General features: G+C 53.9%; 8 protein-coding genes across 8 annotated transcripts; 4 read left to right on the top strand and 4 right to left on the bottom strand.

Annotated features, from left to right (window-relative positions):
- Positions 1-113: 113 nt before the first annotated feature.
- Positions 114-909, top strand: SAICODRAFT_30918 (DUF775-domain-containing protein). The gene has a single exon (XM_019167791.1). It carries the CDS (start codon positions 184-186, stop codon positions 778-780), a length of 597 nt encoding a protein of 198 aa, XP_019023273.1. The 5' UTR covers positions 114-183; the 3' UTR covers positions 781-909.
- Positions 894-2429, bottom strand: SAICODRAFT_58531 (aminohydrolase; the record flags this gene model as incomplete). Its single annotated transcript, XM_019169613.1, has 2 exons — positions 894-2213; positions 2268-2429. 2 exons carry the CDS (start codon positions 2427-2429, stop codon positions 894-896), a joined length of 1482 nt encoding a protein of 493 aa, XP_019023272.1.
- Positions 2430-2603: 174 nt separating this feature from the next.
- On the bottom strand, positions 2604-3721 carry SAICODRAFT_72096 (uncharacterized protein). The gene is made up of 3 exons (XM_019170738.1): positions 3605-3721; positions 3453-3549; positions 2604-3395 (listed from the first exon to the last, which is right to left on the bottom strand). The coding sequence occupies exons 1-3, from the start codon at positions 3620-3622 to the stop codon at positions 2689-2691; spliced, it is 822 nt and encodes a 273-aa protein (XP_019023271.1). The 5' UTR covers positions 3623-3721; the 3' UTR covers positions 2604-2688.
- Positions 3722-4231: 510 nt separating this feature from the next.
- Positions 4232-5970, bottom strand: SAICODRAFT_8371 (T-complex protein 1 subunit alpha; the record flags this gene model as incomplete). Its single annotated transcript, XM_019171334.1, has 2 exons — positions 4232-5868; positions 5928-5970. 2 exons carry the CDS (start codon positions 5968-5970, stop codon positions 4232-4234), a joined length of 1680 nt encoding a protein of 559 aa, XP_019023270.1.
- Positions 5971-6195: 225 nt separating this feature from the next.
- Positions 6196-8405, top strand: SAICODRAFT_58633 (prolyl-tRNA synthetase; the record flags this gene model as incomplete). The annotated part of the gene is made up of 2 exons (XM_019169620.1): positions 6196-6338; positions 6410-8405. The coding sequence occupies 2 exons, from the start codon at positions 6196-6198 to the stop codon at positions 8403-8405; spliced, it is 2139 nt and encodes a 712-aa protein (XP_019023269.1).
- Positions 8406-8559: 154 nt separating this feature from the next.
- SAICODRAFT_30917 (DUF1681-domain-containing protein) lies at positions 8560-9568 on the top strand. The gene is made up of 3 exons (XM_019167790.1): positions 8560-8701; positions 8752-9102; positions 9160-9568. The coding sequence occupies exons 1-3, from the start codon at positions 8657-8659 to the stop codon at positions 9520-9522; spliced, it is 759 nt and encodes a 252-aa protein (XP_019023268.1). The 5' UTR covers positions 8560-8656; the 3' UTR covers positions 9523-9568.
- A 923-nt stretch (positions 9569-10491) lies between these two features.
- Positions 10492-12286, top strand: SAICODRAFT_137798 (uncharacterized protein). Its single transcript, XM_019165469.1, has one exon. It carries the CDS (start codon positions 10626-10628, stop codon positions 12198-12200), a length of 1575 nt encoding a protein of 524 aa, XP_019023267.1. The 5' UTR covers positions 10492-10625; the 3' UTR covers positions 12201-12286.
- Positions 12287-13102: 816 nt separating this feature from the next.
- On the bottom strand, positions 13103-15869 carry SAICODRAFT_26212 (uncharacterized protein; the record flags this gene model as incomplete). Its single annotated transcript, XM_019166920.1, has 2 exons — positions 13103-15609; positions 15671-15869. 2 exons carry the CDS (start codon positions 15867-15869, stop codon positions 13103-13105), a joined length of 2706 nt encoding a protein of 901 aa, XP_019023266.1.
- Positions 15870-16464: the final 595 nt, after the last annotated feature.

Genomic DNA, 16464 nt, shown 5'->3' with positions numbered 1-16464 from the left:
TCACCCCAGAACTCGGTCGAGGTCGAATTCCGGGCGAAGTTGAACTTTAATTCCATTCCAACGACCAATTGACCTTGTTATTCTCGATCTCGAGCTCGATCCCTTCGCGTATATCCAGCTGAAAACGCATTTTCAATCGCAATGTTCGGTTGTATCGCCGCCGGCCGGCCCCTCCAAACAAACATGGTGATGCTCTCCCCAACGACAGCCTCCTTCACCCTCGACGACGCCTCCTCAATCAACCACGTCGTCATCTTCCTCATGCCTGATACCGTTCTTCCAGCCGGACAAGGCGCGACGATTTATTTCCAGCTGCCGGGGAAGGAGTTCCGGTTGTTGGGGAGCGTGAGCATGGAAAAGCAGTCTGCGGTGTTTAAGTTGAAGGGCCCAGGTGCGGCAAAGACGGGTGGTGATGAGATGATGCATGATGAGGCCGTGAGTGGACCGCTTATCATCGGCATTCAATTGGAGCCACTGGAGAGCATCGGCGCACAACTGCAACAAATGCAGCAGAACATGTCTGGAGCCACCACCACTGGTGCTGGAGCCCTCATCAAACCACCACCGCCCCCAAGCACCGTCGCTGACAAGATCATGAAACACCTCTTCAACTACCTTACCAGTTTCGCTACCCAGAATCTCCCGATGGGCGCAATGGCGCTGGGACAAATCAATCCACAGACGACGTATGTCCCGTTGAAGGCATTTCAGGAGTGGTACGCCAAGTTCACGAACAGAATTCGACAGGATCCGACGTTTTTGGATAGGGAGGATGTTTGAGCGGAGATGAATTCGTGAAAATACGGGCAGTAACGGTGTTACCTTTTATACTTAGCGGGCGTTTTTCATTCTTAGTGAGGATACAACAAATCAACAATAGCAAGACCAATCAATCAGTAGATATCCGGCCTCCACTCCTCCTTGCTCTTCGGCCCCGCCAAAGTACTAATCCCCCTCTTCACAAACTCCCCGTACCCCTTCTTCCCTACGAGTCCCTCCCCATCCTTGTCCCACACAACCTCACCCCTCAAAATCGTATAACGAGGCCAATTGCGGACTTCGCGGCCCTCGAAAGGTGTGTAATCCACATCGTGATGCAACATCTCATTCTTGAGCGCATACGGCTTTAACTTGCCCTCAGGATACCAGATGGTGATATCCGCATCAGACAGACCAGGAAGGAGCGCACCCTTTCGAGGGTACAACCCATAGAGTTTCGCAGGGTTAGTACACGTCACCTCCACAAACTTCTGCACCGTCATCTTCTCCTCCTTCTCAATCGCACTCATAACCATCCCCAACCTCGTCTCGACACCAGGACATCCGTTCGGGATATACTTGAATTTCCCCTTCGGGAACTCCTCGCTCACAACGACTTTCTTACCGTATGGATCCTCGTAGCGGAATGGACAGTGGTCCGAGGAGAGAATGGTAAAGGTTCCGTTTGCGAGTCCACGCCAGATTCCTTCGTGGTCTTCGGCGCCGTCGCGGGGAGGGGGGGAGCAGACGCATTTCGCGCCCTCGAAGCCGTCTTTCTGCAGGTCTGCACGGGTCAAGAAAAGATATTGCGGACAGGTCTCCGCGTAGATAGGAAGACCCGCGGTTTGGGCTTTCCGAATATGCGCCGCAGCAGACGGTGAGGAGACGTGCACGATCAAGATCGGGGTATCCATCATTTCTGCCATCGCGATGGCACGGTTGGTTGCTTCTGCCTCCATCAGCTGCGGACGAGATGTGGCGTGGTATTCGGGATCAAAGTGTCCGTGCTCCTCAAGCTTGTCGGTTAACCAGGCGATCATGTCACCGTTCTCCGCATGAATCATGGTGGTGATCCCAGTCCGACGAGCAGCGAGCAGGATATCGAGGATCTCATTATCCCTGAGTTGAAGTGAAGCGTATGTCATATACAACTTCAGACTCGTGATACCCTGCTCCTTCAGCGTCTCAAACTCACCCAGTACTTTCTTAGAGGGGTTCGAGATGATGCAGTGGAAGGAGTAATCACAGTACGCCTGTCCCGTTGCGCGATCATGCGTACGAGCCACGACATCAAGGATCGAATCATCCGTCTTGCGCTGTGGAGCGAAGGTGACGATGGTTGTCGTACCACCACACACAGCGGATCGGGATCCAGTTTCGTAATCATCCGCTGTACCACCCTTTCCGTACATGGCGGGCTCGGCGAGATGAACGTGCGCATCGACACCACCTGGCTGTAAGGATATCTGTCAGTACTTCAACAAGGCTGTGAATCAAGGCATCCGTACCGTCACGTAGGCGCCCTCGGCATCAATCACGCGCTTCGCATTTTCCGTTGGGAGGTTGGGTCCTAGCATGTGGACCTTCCCATCCTTGATCCCGATGTCGTAGGTGCCGATGTCGGATGCGGTCACTACTCTGCCGTTCTTGACGACAAGATCGAAGTCCATATTGTAGCTGTAGGGAGACGGAAGGGATTGAACAGTCCATCTTGGCTGAGACGTCAGAGTCCATTTATGGGCATCTTGGGAAGCTGTGAGTCCGAGGGAGCCGATCCATGCGAGCCGTGGGGTGCGGTGGGCCAGGGACGCGTACGGGGCCTCGATAAGATATATATACGGGCCCAACAGCTGGACAATACTTTCGGTCTCGGCATCAAGCCTTTCATTCCAATAATACCGTACGGCAGTTATAGGCGTATCCAACACCTCACATCTCGAGATCCATATCAAACTCCTCAAACGCCTTATCCAGCCTCTCCGCCAACTTGCCAACATTCCCCGCATCCTTTACCACACCTCTATCTAACCTGTTCTCCTCCCACCAAACCGCCTCATCCCTTGCGGCGAGCATCACCAACGCCATTCTGATACCGTTCACTATACTCGAGCCTCCCCCGCCTTCGCTGAGATCAAGGTGGAAAAGAGGTTGGGGTTCGAGAGTCGGAGAGGAGGTGGAGACGTAGGCTATGAGAATGATTGGACCGAGGATACAGAGGCCGTAGAGGGTTGGGTGGTGTTTTGCGGGCCAGAGGGTTGAGGAGTCGGTTGGGGGTGTTGGGGGACCGATGGGGCCTGGGTGTGCGGTCTTCATTGCTTGCATGGTTCGTTGAGTTTCATTCAGATCCGTCGCGAGCGTTCGGAGTTTCTCGGTCAACTTTCCAACGTACTTCGTTCGCTCCGCACTGGTAGGCAAAGAACTGAATCGACTTTCCCGTGGGGTTCTGCCAACGACAGTACAGAACACGTTCTGGAGTCCAGTATCCTGCTGTATCCAGTTGATGAAATGATGAACATCTCTCCTGATCCACTTGTCAATCGAGATATAGTTTCCCGGTTTGCGCTCTTCCTTGTTGGTTTCGACTTTCTCACGGACGCGTTGGCCGACTGTTGCGAGTCGTTTGAAAGCCATGGCTCCTATATCCCAGAAGTTAGCGACATGTTTAGGGCCAGCTCTGATGAAGGCCAGAATACCTCTGTTATTCCAAGTTGGATTCACAGCAGAGAGAGGCACTTCACCCACCCAACCTACTGGGACGAACCACGAGCGTGGGAATCCTTGGAAATCGAGCTGTAGGCGCGCATACAGTCAGCTAAATCTTCTCAGCGGTGACCTTCGAACTGACCTTCCAATCATTCGGCATCAGAGGCACCTGTCCAACATGCTGCACCCTCTCCCACAACTTCTCCAGCCCCTTCGACCACTCTCCGGCATCTCCTCCTCCCCATCCATCATCGGCAGCATATCCATCAGAACATCCTCCGTATCCTCTTCCCTCTCCTGACTAACCCAACTCTCCACATCCACCGAGATCTGTCCCTCAGTAAGGAATATGGTCTCCTTGACATACTTCCTCCGCTTCAAGCTGTTGTGCGGCCGATATGCATTCCTCCCCACGCTCAACGCGCCAAACTGCGCATTCAACATAGCCTGCTCAACATGGTCTTTCATCAAGTCGTTCATAACTGGTAGCTGGTAGCAGGCCGTAAGAATACTGCTCAATTGCAACGTGAAAATCAAGGAGGTTCAGGAGATCTGGGGGTGTACGGGTTATATGGCACCAGGTGTCAAGGACGCATCACGGAGCATTCTACTGCGAGACCTGAGCGCGAGGAAAGCAGGGGATGCAGTGGGTCCAAATATAATCGGATTCGAGTTCTATGAGATTTTATAGCAGAAGAAATGATAGTTTACACCTCCGTCGTCTCCTCTGGACGACTTTCACCGACCTCACTCATCAGAGGCTCACCGCTTAATGACCGTGACCATCATCCTCCGCGACTGGTTCTGGGTCCACCTTGATCATCGTATCAATCCTCAAAATTGCGATACAAGCCTCCACAGCACTCTTAAAACTCTTCACCTTCGAAACCATAGGCTCAAGGACACCGGCCTTGACATTGTCCCTAACCACACCATTGAGCAAATCCAATCCGTAGTTCTTGTATCCCCTCTTCTTCGTGTCCGTTGCCAATGCCGCTTGTGATGCAGCGTGGTATGCCCGGAGCTTGGCGGTGAGGTCGGAGGAGTCCTTAGCGGCGTTGACGGCGAGGGTCTTGGGAATGACGAGAAGTGCGTTGGCGAATTCGGCGATGGCGAGTTGTTCTCGGGAGCCCAATGTAGTGGCAAAGTTCTCGAGGTAGATCGACAGTGCGGTCTCGACGGCTCCACCACCGGGGACGACGGTACCTGACTCCAGTGTTCTCTTGACGACGCAGAGAGAGTCGTGTACTGACCTCTCCATCTCGTCAAGCTGGTAGTCGTTTGATCCTCGGAGGATGATGGATGCGGAAGAGAACTGCTTGGTGCCCTTGATCAAGATACACTCATCGTCCGAAATTCTCTCCTGCACGACCTCCTCGGCATGACCCAACGACGACGCCTCGAAGACCTCCTCACCCTCGAGATTAGACAAAGTGGAAACCATGGTGGCTCCAGTAGCCTTTGCTATTCTTCTCAGATCCTCCTTCTTGCAGCGACGGACAGCCATAGCACCAGCCTCCACAAACATCTTCAAACAAAGATCATCGATACCCTTGGTCGTCAAAATGACATTTGCTCCAGAACCCAAAATCTTCTGAATCCTGTCAAGAGTCAAAGTAGCCTCCCTCTTCCTGATAGCCTCCAACTGATCGGGGTCATCGATGGTAACGTGGACACCGAGGGCCATGCGGACCTTCTGGAGGTTCATGTCCAGACACGCAATCTTGGCACCCTGGATGCGAGTCTTCATGGCTTGAGATGCGACGGTGCAGTTAAGGGCGTATCCCTTAACGAGGAGAGACTCTACAGATGACTGACCGTGCGCCTTGAGGATGTTGACAGCCTTCACGGGGTACCTGACCTCACCACGAGAGTTAACAGAGCGAACAGACTGCATAGCATCAACAACCATCTCCGCAAAAAAGGCACCGTCAGAACCGATAATCTTGGACGACATCGAGGTTCTTGCAATGTTGATCAACGAGTCCCTGCCCAAAGCGTCTACCTTTGTCGCGAGCTGCTCCTGCATGTGTCGGGTAGCCTCACGGAGAGCGAGACGGTATCCGGTGATGATGGTAGTGGGATGAATCTTGTTCTTAACCAACTCGTTGGCGCGACGCAACAACTCCGCGGCGACAATGACGACAGAGGTAGTACCGTCACCGATTTCCTTATCCTGCTGCTGAGCGAGCTCGACGAGGATGCGACCGGCGGGGTGCTCCACCTCGAGGAGGGAGAGAATGGTCGCACCGTCGTTGGTGACGGTAACATCTCCAATATCGTCGACGAGCATCTTGTCGAGACCGACGGGACCGAGGGAGGATTTGACAACGTTGGCGATAGATTGAGTCGCCAAGACGTTCTGGTCTCTCACATCCTGTCCGGAAACCTTCTGGCCTCCCAAAACTGTGTAAACATCGTTAGCAACCACCTCTTTTCGGGTTATGAAACGGAACCGCGCGTACAGAGAGCACCACCACCCATTGATTGCGAAAACATAGCTGACATATTGGCTGATCTTGTTCACAACACTTTTGTCAACTGCTCTCTATACAGTCAACGCGAGTTTACGCGGTGTCTACTAGCCGGGCACTGCTTCCCTGCGCAATCCAGGGGTCCCAGGCCTCTCAGGGTAACTGCTCCTAATTTTGGTAGCAGACAACGTTGGGAGGAGGCCTTCGATAACAGGATATCTTGCAAGAGCTACGAGCACTGCGCATCCTCACGACGCAAATGGCCTCCGTTAACGACGTTACCTCTGCTCTCCAGGCTCTCAGCGTCTCGGCTGATGTCAAGTCCCATGAGGCTGTGAACAACGCCGCTACTTGGCGCGTTGCTTTGGGATCTGTGGAGGGATTGCCGGAGTACCTCTTGACGTGAGTCTTTGATCTCTCTACCTTGTCGGTTTTTGGTTATTATTGGATGTGTTTACTAATGGCGTGTGTAGCAAGACCCTCGCGTTGAAGCCCAAGACTCCGAAGTCTCAGACCGCAATCCCCATCATCCTCTTCGCGCTCGATGACACCGAGACTCCCTCCGCTGCCGTCTGCAAGGCCGTCGGCGCCAAGGAGGCTCGTATGGCCGCTGCCGACCTCGTCCAGTCCACCCTCGGCGTCTCTGTTGAGGCCGTCTCTCCCTTGTCCATCACCAAGGAGAACGCTGCCGCCGTCGAGGTCGCTCTCGACTCCCGCATCGCTGCTGCCACCGAGAAGCTCGCTATCCACCCTGCCGCCTCCGACAAGACCATTTTCATCTCCGCCGCCGACTTGAAGAAGTACCTTGAGGAGACTGGTGTTAAGGTTACCGAGGTTGACTTTGCTGCCGCCAAGGCCCAGGGTGCCGCCGTTGGAAAGCCCGAGGCCAAGAAGGCCCAGGAGAAGGCCCCTAAGGAGGATGCTAAGATCGATGGTGCTGCTCTCATTGGTATCACCACCAAGAAGGACGTCGATTTCTCCGGATGGTACCAGCAGGTGTTGACCAAGGGTGACATGCTCGACTACTACGACGTCTCCGGATGTTACATTCTTAAGCCCGGATCGTACTCTGTCTGGGAAGCCATCCAAGGCTGGTTCGACTCCGAGATCAAGAAGTTGGGTGTCGAGAACTGTTACTTCCCTCTCTTCGTTTCCTCGCGAGTACTGGAGAAGGAGAAGGACCACATCGAGGGTTTCGCTCCCGAGGTCGCATGGGTCACTAGGGCTGGTCAATCAGAGTTGGAGGAGCCTATCGCTATTCGTCCTACGTCCGAGACTGTGATGTACCCTTACTACGCCAAGTGGATCCGTTCCCACCGTGATCTTCCCCTTAAGCTCAACCAATGGAACTCTGTCGTCCGATGGGAGTTCAAGAACCCCCAGCCTTTCCTCCGTACTCGTGAGTTCTTGTGGCAGGAGGGTCACACCGCTCACCTTACCCACGACGAGGCTGCCGAGGAGGTCTACGCCATTCTCGACCTTTACCGCCGTGTGTACGAGGAGTTGTTAGCTGTCCCTATGATCAAGGGTATTAAATCCGAGAAGGAGAAGTTCGCCGGAGGTCTCTACACCACCACCGTCGAGGGCTTCATCCCCACCACTGGTCGTGGTATCCAAGCCGCCACCTCCCACTGTCTCGGACAGAACTTCTCCAAGATGTTCGGAATTAACGTCGAGGACCCTAACCAGAAGAAGGAGGAAGGAAAGGAGGCCGCGAAGATCGATGTTTGGCAGAACTCTTGGGGATTGTCAACTCGTACCATCGGTGTCATGGTCATGACCCACGGAGATGACAAGGGATTGGTGTTGCCCCCGCGAGTCGCACAGACGCAGGTCGTCATCGTTCCTTGCGGTATCACCGCCAAGTCCACCGACGAGGACCGCGCACGGATTAACAACGCATGCAAGGACCTTGCTGCGCAGTTGGTGTCGATGGGCGTCAGGGCTAAGGCCGATGTTCGTGACATCTACTCCCCTGGATACAAGTTCGCGCACTGGGAGCTCCGGGGTATTCCTCTCCGTCTTGAAATCGGTCCTAAGGATTTGGAGAACAAGTCTACTCTCTCCGTTCGTCGTGACACTGGCGTCAAGGCTTCCATCGCTATGGACGAGCTCGCTACCGCTATTCCTGCCCTTTTGGAAACTATCCAGAAGGACATGTTCACCAAGGCTCAGTCCACCTACCACTCCCGTGTCAAGGAGGTCACCGAATGGAAAGACTTCGTCCCCGCTCTCGACGCCAAGTGTGCTGTCCTTATCCCCTGGTGCGAGGCTGAGGCATGTGAGGACTCCATCAAGGAGGAATCCGGAAAGAGACCCGAGGGCGAGGTCGTCGATGACAAGGCTCCCTCGATGGGTGCGAAGAGTTTGTGTATCCCGCTTGAGCAGAAGCCCTTGCCGGAGGGTGCTAAATGTGTTGGATGTGGTGTTGCGGCGAAGAGGTGGGGATTGTTTGGTCGTTCGTACTAGAGAGGAGATGTTCGAGCATGGACGGTATATGGGATATGAGAGGCGTTAGGGGTGTAAGATTTAGAAGCAAAAGCTTAATCAAATACGGAACATTTTCGAACGCTTTGCATGGATCCTGGGGTTCTTATCTGAATATGGCCGCTGCACGGTGCAGGGCTTAAGCACTCCACACTGACCGGGTTCCCACCCAAATCACTCACTCATACAACTCAACTGCTCTGATCTCCACACCCAAGCAGAACTGATTCGCCATGGCAGAAGACTCGTACGAATCCGTCCTCTTCATAGCCAAAGAGGTGTGGTGCTGTTCGCCTCCTATCGCAGCTGAGCTAATAACATCGCACAGGTCTCCGTCTACCGCATCCCACCCCGCCAATCCTCAAAAGGCCACAAAGCCTCCGACTGGGACGCACCCCGCTCCTTCCTCTGGTCCGGTCGTCTCCGCGTCATCGAGCGTACACCATCATCCTCATCCGGTCCACCTACCTGTGTGGTGTTGTTGGAAGATCCGAATACCGGAGAGTTGTTCGCGGCATGTCCATACACCGGTCCGCATAGTGTAGAGCAGGTCTTGGATTCAAGTAGGTATTTCGTGGTTACTGTTGAGGATGCAGGGAGGAGGGCGTGGCTTGGGCTGGGGTTCAGTGAGAGGAGCGAAGCGTTTGATTTCAACGTTGCGTTACAGGATTTCGCAAGGGTCCGACTGACTTGTTTCATCCGTTCAATTACAGGATGCTGATAGTCTGTTGTACAGCATTCCAAACCAGTTACTTCAACCCCGTCAGCTTCAGCGGCGAAGAAGGATGTACCACCACCTCCACCAAAAGACTACTCCCTCAAAGAAGGACAAACCATCAACATCTCCATCGGTGACAAAGGACGGCGATCACGGCCTTCGAAACCGTCTCCATCCGGTTCGTCCGGTAGTACTGGAGCTATTCCGTTCCTCCCACCACCACCTAGTGCGGACCAGGTTCGAGCACAGAAGGCACAGAATGGGTCTGATTTGTTACCACTGCCGCCTATTGCAAGGCAAGTGAGGGAGGAGCCGGAGATTGAGGTGAAGGATAGTGCGGTGGATCTGGGGTTTGATGACGATTTTGGGGAGTTTCAATGATGATGGGATATGTGAATGGAAGCAGACCTTGATAGTTTCTTGGCGTTATCTGTTCTATCTCATATTGAGGAATCCAAACTCGATACTCACCCTAAACGTATGGTCATTATGTCGGCAAACTCGGCACCAGCATGAGCATCAACAGAAAAGAAACCCGGTGTCATATCTCCCTCATCCGGTGTCATACCTGCCGTAAGATCCGATGTCTTAGAGCTTCAACGGTGGTGTTCTTGGAAGCACTTCGTTGTCTGGGGCGCGCATTGGGTTCGAATTCAGGTGGAAGCTATCGATGTCAACGTTGCTAGACTTGTCGGCTGGGTAAATGAACTGCCGGAGCTCAAGGGCATGGCCCGTCCAGCAACTCCCACTGATCGAGTATGTCGTCGATCAAATTAATGCACTACAGGTTTTACGGGTGCTGGTGGAAGCTATCGATGTCAACCTCAGCCTCAGCCCTCTGCGCGGTGGAGTCTTGACTCGTTGCGGTGGTCGGTTAAAAGCCGCCCCCAAGGTCCGCCTGCGTACATAGTCCCAATTCCGCAGAAAGATCGGGTCTGGAACTCTCGATAAGGCCCGGACTGGATCCAGGATCCAGAATCTCCGATGTAATGGAGCTGTCTCAGCCGGGGTCCAATGCTTGCAAAACGGCGCCGGCCGCGGTGCACGTTGGAGTGGAGCACGTTGTCTTGCGATCGTGAAGTCACCAAGTCCAGCTTGATTTGCAAAAAATCCTCCGTTACGGACTGATGGGCGCGATACAAAATCTCCCTGGGTCCCCTCAGCTTCGGCTGTCGTTTCGAATTCCTGATCGTAATATAGAGCATTCCGCAGTTCATTTCGGCATAGCAACGATTTGGAGATTACGTTGAGTCGCGACAGACCCCGGTATCGCTATCGGCTTATTTCAGGGAGAGTAACCCTACTGTTTACTGTCACGAGACGGCTCGGGGTTGTTTCGTGTTGAACGACGACGGCACCGTGACGGTCATTCCTTGACTTACCGCGGTTAACCTGTCAGTTTGCTGGCAGTCTTCGTTATTGTCTCCTGTCATAAGGAGACGGAAGGGCATCTGGATCTTGGGAGAAGAGAAGAATCTTGAGGAATGTCATCATCACCTCTCTCGACACCATCAACGATATCTATGTTACCTTCACCAACCTACGCACAACGCCGCACAACGCGTCCAACATCCCTCCTCTTTGGACAAACCTCACCACTTCGCTACCCAGCCAGCAGCAAGAACGTCTCGTCCGTTTCCGTTCCCGCGAACTTGTGTCTACAAGCCGAGCCCTTCTTCATCATTCAACCCCAGCATAGTTCCACCTCGATTCTAGACAGCGTCCCACGCACCCACCTACAAGCTGAAAGTGGACCACAATGGGTGGACCCAACTACACCCACTGCAGCGACGTTCGCACACCTCCCAGTTCTCCGCCGCACAGATTCCCGTCTCTCGGTCCTAAGGGGTGCAGAGACCGTTGAAGCTTGGGTCGATTCCGTGGAGGACAGTCCCGTCGATTCCCACATTGATGGTATCGATTTTCCTGAGTTGTGGATTGGTGAGAATGTCGGGTTGCAGAACCTCGATGTTGAGGGCGTTGAGGGTGGGAAGAGGTTGCATAGGGCGAGGAGTATGATTGCGAGTCCGGAGCATGGGGTTGAGCATGTTGAAGCGTGGACTTCTCCTACTGAAATGGACATGGAACACGGAAGGGAGGACCAAGAGGATGAAGGGAAGAGGTTGAAGAGGGCGAGTCTCATCTCGCGGGATATCTTGACGGAGTATGCACGTCGGTTGTCGTTGTTTGTCCAAGAAGCAACGGAGAACGAGGAAAATGAGGAAGAGGAGAATGTTGTGCAGGAGTTGCCCTTCATCGACGTCGTCACGTCGTCACCATTCGTTGCCCGTACTCCTACTATTACAACCGGTTTCTCTCCGCGAAGCTCCAACTTTGTGGAGGCGATTAGGAAGTCACGCACGACTATGAAAGGGAGCACATCAACCTACGAACGTCACCCCAGCGGTGCCCGCTACACCCAAACCTTCCCCTTCATCCGCCACGACAGCGAACCCATCATCAAACCCCTTCCACCCACCGTCTCCACCTCTCCCATCACCACCACCGACCGCGTCGAAACAGCCTCCTCCATCGCATCCATCACATCCGTTAGATCCCTCCCGGTCCGGACGAGTACTCTCCCACCCTCAACCTCAACCTCGCCCTTCACCAACTCCGGCGTTTGGGTCGAGGCGCGTGCATTGCCGAGGGGGAACACGCTCGGGAATGGGCATGGTGGTAGCGAGACAATTACCGTCACGCCGTTTAAGATGCCGAAGGTGGCACGTGGGATGCCTAGGTCGCGTACCAGTATCAGTCTTTTAGGTTGGGTTGAACGGTGTGAGGGTGCGAGTGGTGTTACGTCTACGTCTGGTCTTCTGGGTTTGGATCACTCGGGGGGTACAATCACGACCTCCGAGACTTCGTCGTCCGCTGCGAGTGTCATGACGACGGATGTGGATGGCGAAGATTACTGGAGCGGATGGGCAAGGAGGAAACCGAGGGTCGTGAGACAGATGCAGCAAGGTCAGGCGAGTGATTTGCCGGCGGACAGGGTGAGGAACGGACATGAGGGCGTCAAATGGGGACGTCACGGACAACGACTCTCCGAGGAGTAGGACTACATGGTCACCCACGGCGCATCATCATTTTGGATCGGAGTTTCTTATTACACGGAGGAAACTTGGCACACGCGCCTCCGCTGGTCTTTGGCGTTTACTTGAAGAGTTATTTGGATACCCTTCCGATGGAGAAGGAGGATATGCGAGGAATTCCAGGGGCAGGTTTTGGTTATGTTATTGCATAGCACAGACAGTCTTTTCTCATACTTTGAGCTACATTTGAATACGAACGATGTGAATTCACTTCACCGGGCGGAGCATAGTTGAAGTGACGAAGAAACATCCAGCTCACGACCATGGGCTTTCCAGAGACCTGGTCTGCTACTTTAACCAAGTGCAACGACGATGGAGTTGGAGTACGTCGTGGCGCATGCTGCTGAGCCACAGCGCGACCGGCCCTTAAAACCCGGACAACTCCCTCGTAAATGACTGACTGCAACTCAACAACCAATTGCAGTTGGCACATACTTCTTTACAGTTGGACGACACTTGAGGGTGCAGTGGCACATTTTACGGAGTGTAATATCCTGGAAGTTGGCACTGCAACCATTAGTCTCGTCCATCCCACGCTCTCGTTTTTTGTCGGTACCTTTTCCACTACCTCGACTTCGGTCAGGGTAGACGGTGTGTAGGATATCGGTTCACGATGAGAGTAGAGCACAAATACGGGATACCTTTTTTACGGCTTGACCTGGGCTTTCGAGTCCTTTGATGTCTTTGTTGTTATACGCGGTAACTACATACCAAGATGAAGGAACGAGATGAAGCTTAATGTGATGCGGATGTCATGATTAGCAATACTGAATTATTTCCCTATAATGATTGTTGATACCGTACGCTTACACCAATTTCTTTTTTACGCGTATGCTCCCTTCCCATCCAAAATTCCATTGCCGCTCTCATACTTGACTGACAACCAAACCCCTACCCTCCTTGGTCCACCTATACAACCCCAACACCTCTCTGACCTTTGCGCGATTAGCATCCTCTGCGCGCTCATCAACCACCCCACCTCTCTTTTTCTTGACGATACTGATCGTGCCGCTCATGATCCTCCTGAAGTTACGCTGGTACGCAGTGTCGAGCGTACAAATAGCACTTTCGTGTGCACGGACAAGACCTTCGCAGGCCGAAATGACAGACTGGTCCGGGTCAGGGAGCTGATCGAGGATGAGGAGGAGCAGGAAGGATCCCTGCAACAAGTAAATCCCAGAGAAGAATGGCAAGTACGAGATTGACGGATCAGCAACGAGGATCCGCCCCACGGCTTCAGCAGCTTGTACAGCATGCGCCGTAGCATCCAAGAACTCCGGGCTCGTGATCCACCCATCAATATCGTCGAGCATTTCGAGCGCGTCCCATTTGCCTGATAGAAGAATATGCAGCGTATGCATGATCTGCTCAGCATAAGCCCTAAAGGGACCCTCATCCATCCCGTCGGCCGGAACAAAGTTCCCCAAGCTGATCCTGTACCCTTCCAGATGCGCTGAAATGACCGCCTTCATATCCTGCTGAGCTTGTACGGACGGTGCGAGCGTCGGGTGTTGCATCGCATTGTGCAAATGAACAATCTCCCCCAAGATACACATCAACGGCAAAAAGAACTCGAACACCCCCCTTCCTCTCACCTCAAAGAAAACCCCGCTACCCTTAGGGCCTCCATTCTCCACCAAGTCAACATCAGCTTCCCATACGACATCATCGATCGGCCACCTCAACTTTTCGCATTCCCATTCGCCGAGCATGAGAGGCCGGTGATAGCACAACGCTAAATGCCTGTCAACCGCAAACAAGATCCACCACGTCCGTCTTCGTTCCTCACGTTCTTCCTCGGTGAAGTTTTCCAGAGCATCGCCTTCCTGGTTAGGCTCCTCGTCCCCTTCGGAGAACCCAGACTCGCGGTTCAGATTCAACTCCCTCGCCAAGGTCCACGCAGCATTCCACCACCTCAAACTAACCCCTTTGAACTCACTCGCACTGATAATAGTTCCAAGCTGGATATACGTAATAACGTCGTCCAACACCCCCCCACTCTCATGCCTCAACGGCTTCAACTCCTCAAGACACAGTTCAAACAACCGATGCACGACGCGGTTCCTCGTCACTGGACTCGAGCTCAAGGCAGTATGCTCAGCATGATGTGACGCAACGCACAACATAGCATACACCAACGCCTTCGTCGTCTTCCTCGGATTTGTTTTGTCGAGGATCGAACTGCGCCTGATACAATATCCCAAAACCAACGGCGAATTATCGAAATACGTCTCCAACAGACTTGCAGCAACATCCGCTCCGATAATCGGCGCAAGCGCTGGAAGTAGGGGGTGTAGGATCGGATATTTGCACGTCGGTGGAACATGCGTTCTGTTCCCGGGATGCGGTAGACGGGGGAATGGACTGGTACCCATACCCGCTACAACGCCTACACCGGGGAAGGAGGTATGCGTTGGTGCCTGACTCGTAGGAATGCCCAGAGGGAGAGGTGCAGGAGCAGGGGCGGGGGTATTCGCGATCGTTCCGGGGCCCGAAAAGATCCCGCCGAATGAACCTCCAGGACTAAAGGAATGCGATGTGGTCGTAGCACCCGGTCCAGGTCCAAGCCCAGGCTGAACTCGCTGCACGGCTTGCTGTTCATACCCGTACCCACCATACCCGCCCACACTCCCACCCTGAGTATGTCCCATCCCTCCTCCACCATACGACCCACCAACAGGTCCCATACTAGCCTGTTGCATGGGTGCAGCGGGTAACAATGGCTGTTGCGCAATCTGCGGCTGTGCGATCGGTAGATAAACCCCTGACGAAAACGTATCGTTCATAGCGTCATTACTGTAAGGTTGTTGTGATATCTGCGTTCGCATGTCTGATACGGGCGGGGTGTATTCTGTCTGGAGCGGGGTCATTCCACTCGGTGCCGCCGAGGTCAAGGTTGGGAACGTGCCCGAGCTGCCGTACGGGGTATGCACACCCGTCGTATACCCTTGCGCCTGCTGCTGATGCTGCTGTGGATGTTGCTGGTGGTGTTGATGCTGATACTGGCCATAATGACCATGCGTATCAGGACTCGACACACTAGCATTCCCACTCACCGGCTGATGCGACGTAATGCTTGATGTCCGACTGCCCTGCAAATCCCTCTGTACCTGTTGCGGACTCTCCGTTTTGTAGGATACATTGGAGTAAGCGGAGTGCTGTTGTCTCCCTACATCGGGACGGAGTTGTGCTGCTTGTCGATGTAATCCGGGTCCGCCGTCATGATATGAGGGACTTCCCGTGGAAGGTCCGGATCCTCCGGGCTGCGACATACCCGACGACTGCGGCTGCGGCTGCGGCGTCCTCGTCGTCGTACCCTTCGCAACTCCCCTCTTCTTCGGAATCCGGGTATACTCACACAACGTCCCCGTTTCTGCACGTACGTATAATTAGCCTAAACGCTCATACCCGTAATGAAACATCAGAAAGCTTACCTAAACACCTTTCACATGGACATCCGCCTCCGCAGCGAGTACGGAGGATGTTGCATTGATCGCAGGCTCGGGAGACGCGTTTGCGTTTTTCGCCTTGCGGGGTGGAGGAGCTGTCGTCGTTGCTGATGGGGCGGGGTGGGCCGTGAACTGGAGGCTGTTGGGAGTTGGAAAGGGCCGAAGAAGTGGTGGAGGGCATCATTGTGGCCGGATCACAATGCGATGTTGTTACCAAGGCAAATACGATGACCAGCTTGGTCCTTAACGACGTTCAGCGGCGCGGTACAGGTGCGATGCGACAGCACGACAGCACCTGACGTCGCCGACTGGGAGAGAAGCGCAAGGCGCAGCTGAGAGCGCCTCGACGGCTTTTTCGAAAGCAAACACTAAATGCTCGATCTCAACAACTGCCACCCACCAGAACTGTCAAGCCAAAGAATGCTGCCCAGGCTGTACTGTATGCTCTCTTTTCCTGATTGAATGCGCGACGTGCAGCGCTGCAGACTCCGAACCGGCGAAAACTCCCCACCGCAGCACTTCCGCACTGGGGAACATGAAGCGATGTAGCGCTAACTTTAGCAACGAATGGCTTCGGAGCGGACGCCGGAGCGTACGACGGACCTCGGAGGGTCTTGAAAGGAAGAAATAATGGACTGTTTACATCCGTCGTTATGCTGAGTCGGCTGGGCCTTCCTTCGTTGACGTCGTCTATCGCTATCCGGTGGATGTCGATACCGATATCGACAGGATTCGGATGACGAGTGAACTATCTGGAGACAGTGATCAGAGGTGACAGG

The sequence above is a fragment of the Saitoella complicata genome, assembly GCF_001661265.1.
Source record: "Saitoella complicata NRRL Y-17804 unplaced genomic scaffold SAICOscaffold_16, whole genome shotgun sequence".
In the NCBI taxonomy this organism is placed as follows: domain Eukaryota; kingdom Fungi; phylum Ascomycota; class Saitoellomycetes; order Saitoellales; family Saitoellaceae; genus Saitoella; species Saitoella complicata.
The sequence above is the reverse complement of the archived record's forward strand: the minus strand, read 5'-3'. Positions and strand labels throughout refer to the sequence as shown.

Excerpts from the sequence above, each read along its gene's own strand:
- SAICODRAFT_30918 (XM_019167791.1), top strand. The coding sequence starts at position 184 with ATGGTGATGCTCTCCCCAACGACAGCCTCCTTCACCCTCGACGACGCC.
- SAICODRAFT_72096 (XM_019170738.1), bottom strand. Across the intron at positions 3,396-3,452 it reads TCCAACTTGGAATAACAGAG|GAGCCATGGCTTTCAAACGA; the intron begins GTATTCTGGCCT and ends TCTGGGATATAG.
- SAICODRAFT_30917 (XM_019167790.1), top strand. The coding sequence starts at position 8,657 with ATGGCAGAAGACTCGTACGAATCCGTCCTCTTCATAGCCAAAGAG. Across the intron at positions 8,702-8,751 it reads TCCTCTTCATAGCCAAAGAG|GTCTCCGTCTACCGCATCCC; the intron begins GTGTGGTGCTGT and ends AACATCGCACAG. Across the intron at positions 9,103-9,159 it reads CGTTACAGGATTTCGCAAGG|CATTCCAAACCAGTTACTTC; the intron begins GTCCGACTGACT and ends TCTGTTGTACAG.
- SAICODRAFT_137798 (XM_019165469.1), top strand. The coding sequence starts at position 10,626 with ATGTCATCATCACCTCTCTCGACACCATCAACGATATCTATGTTACCT.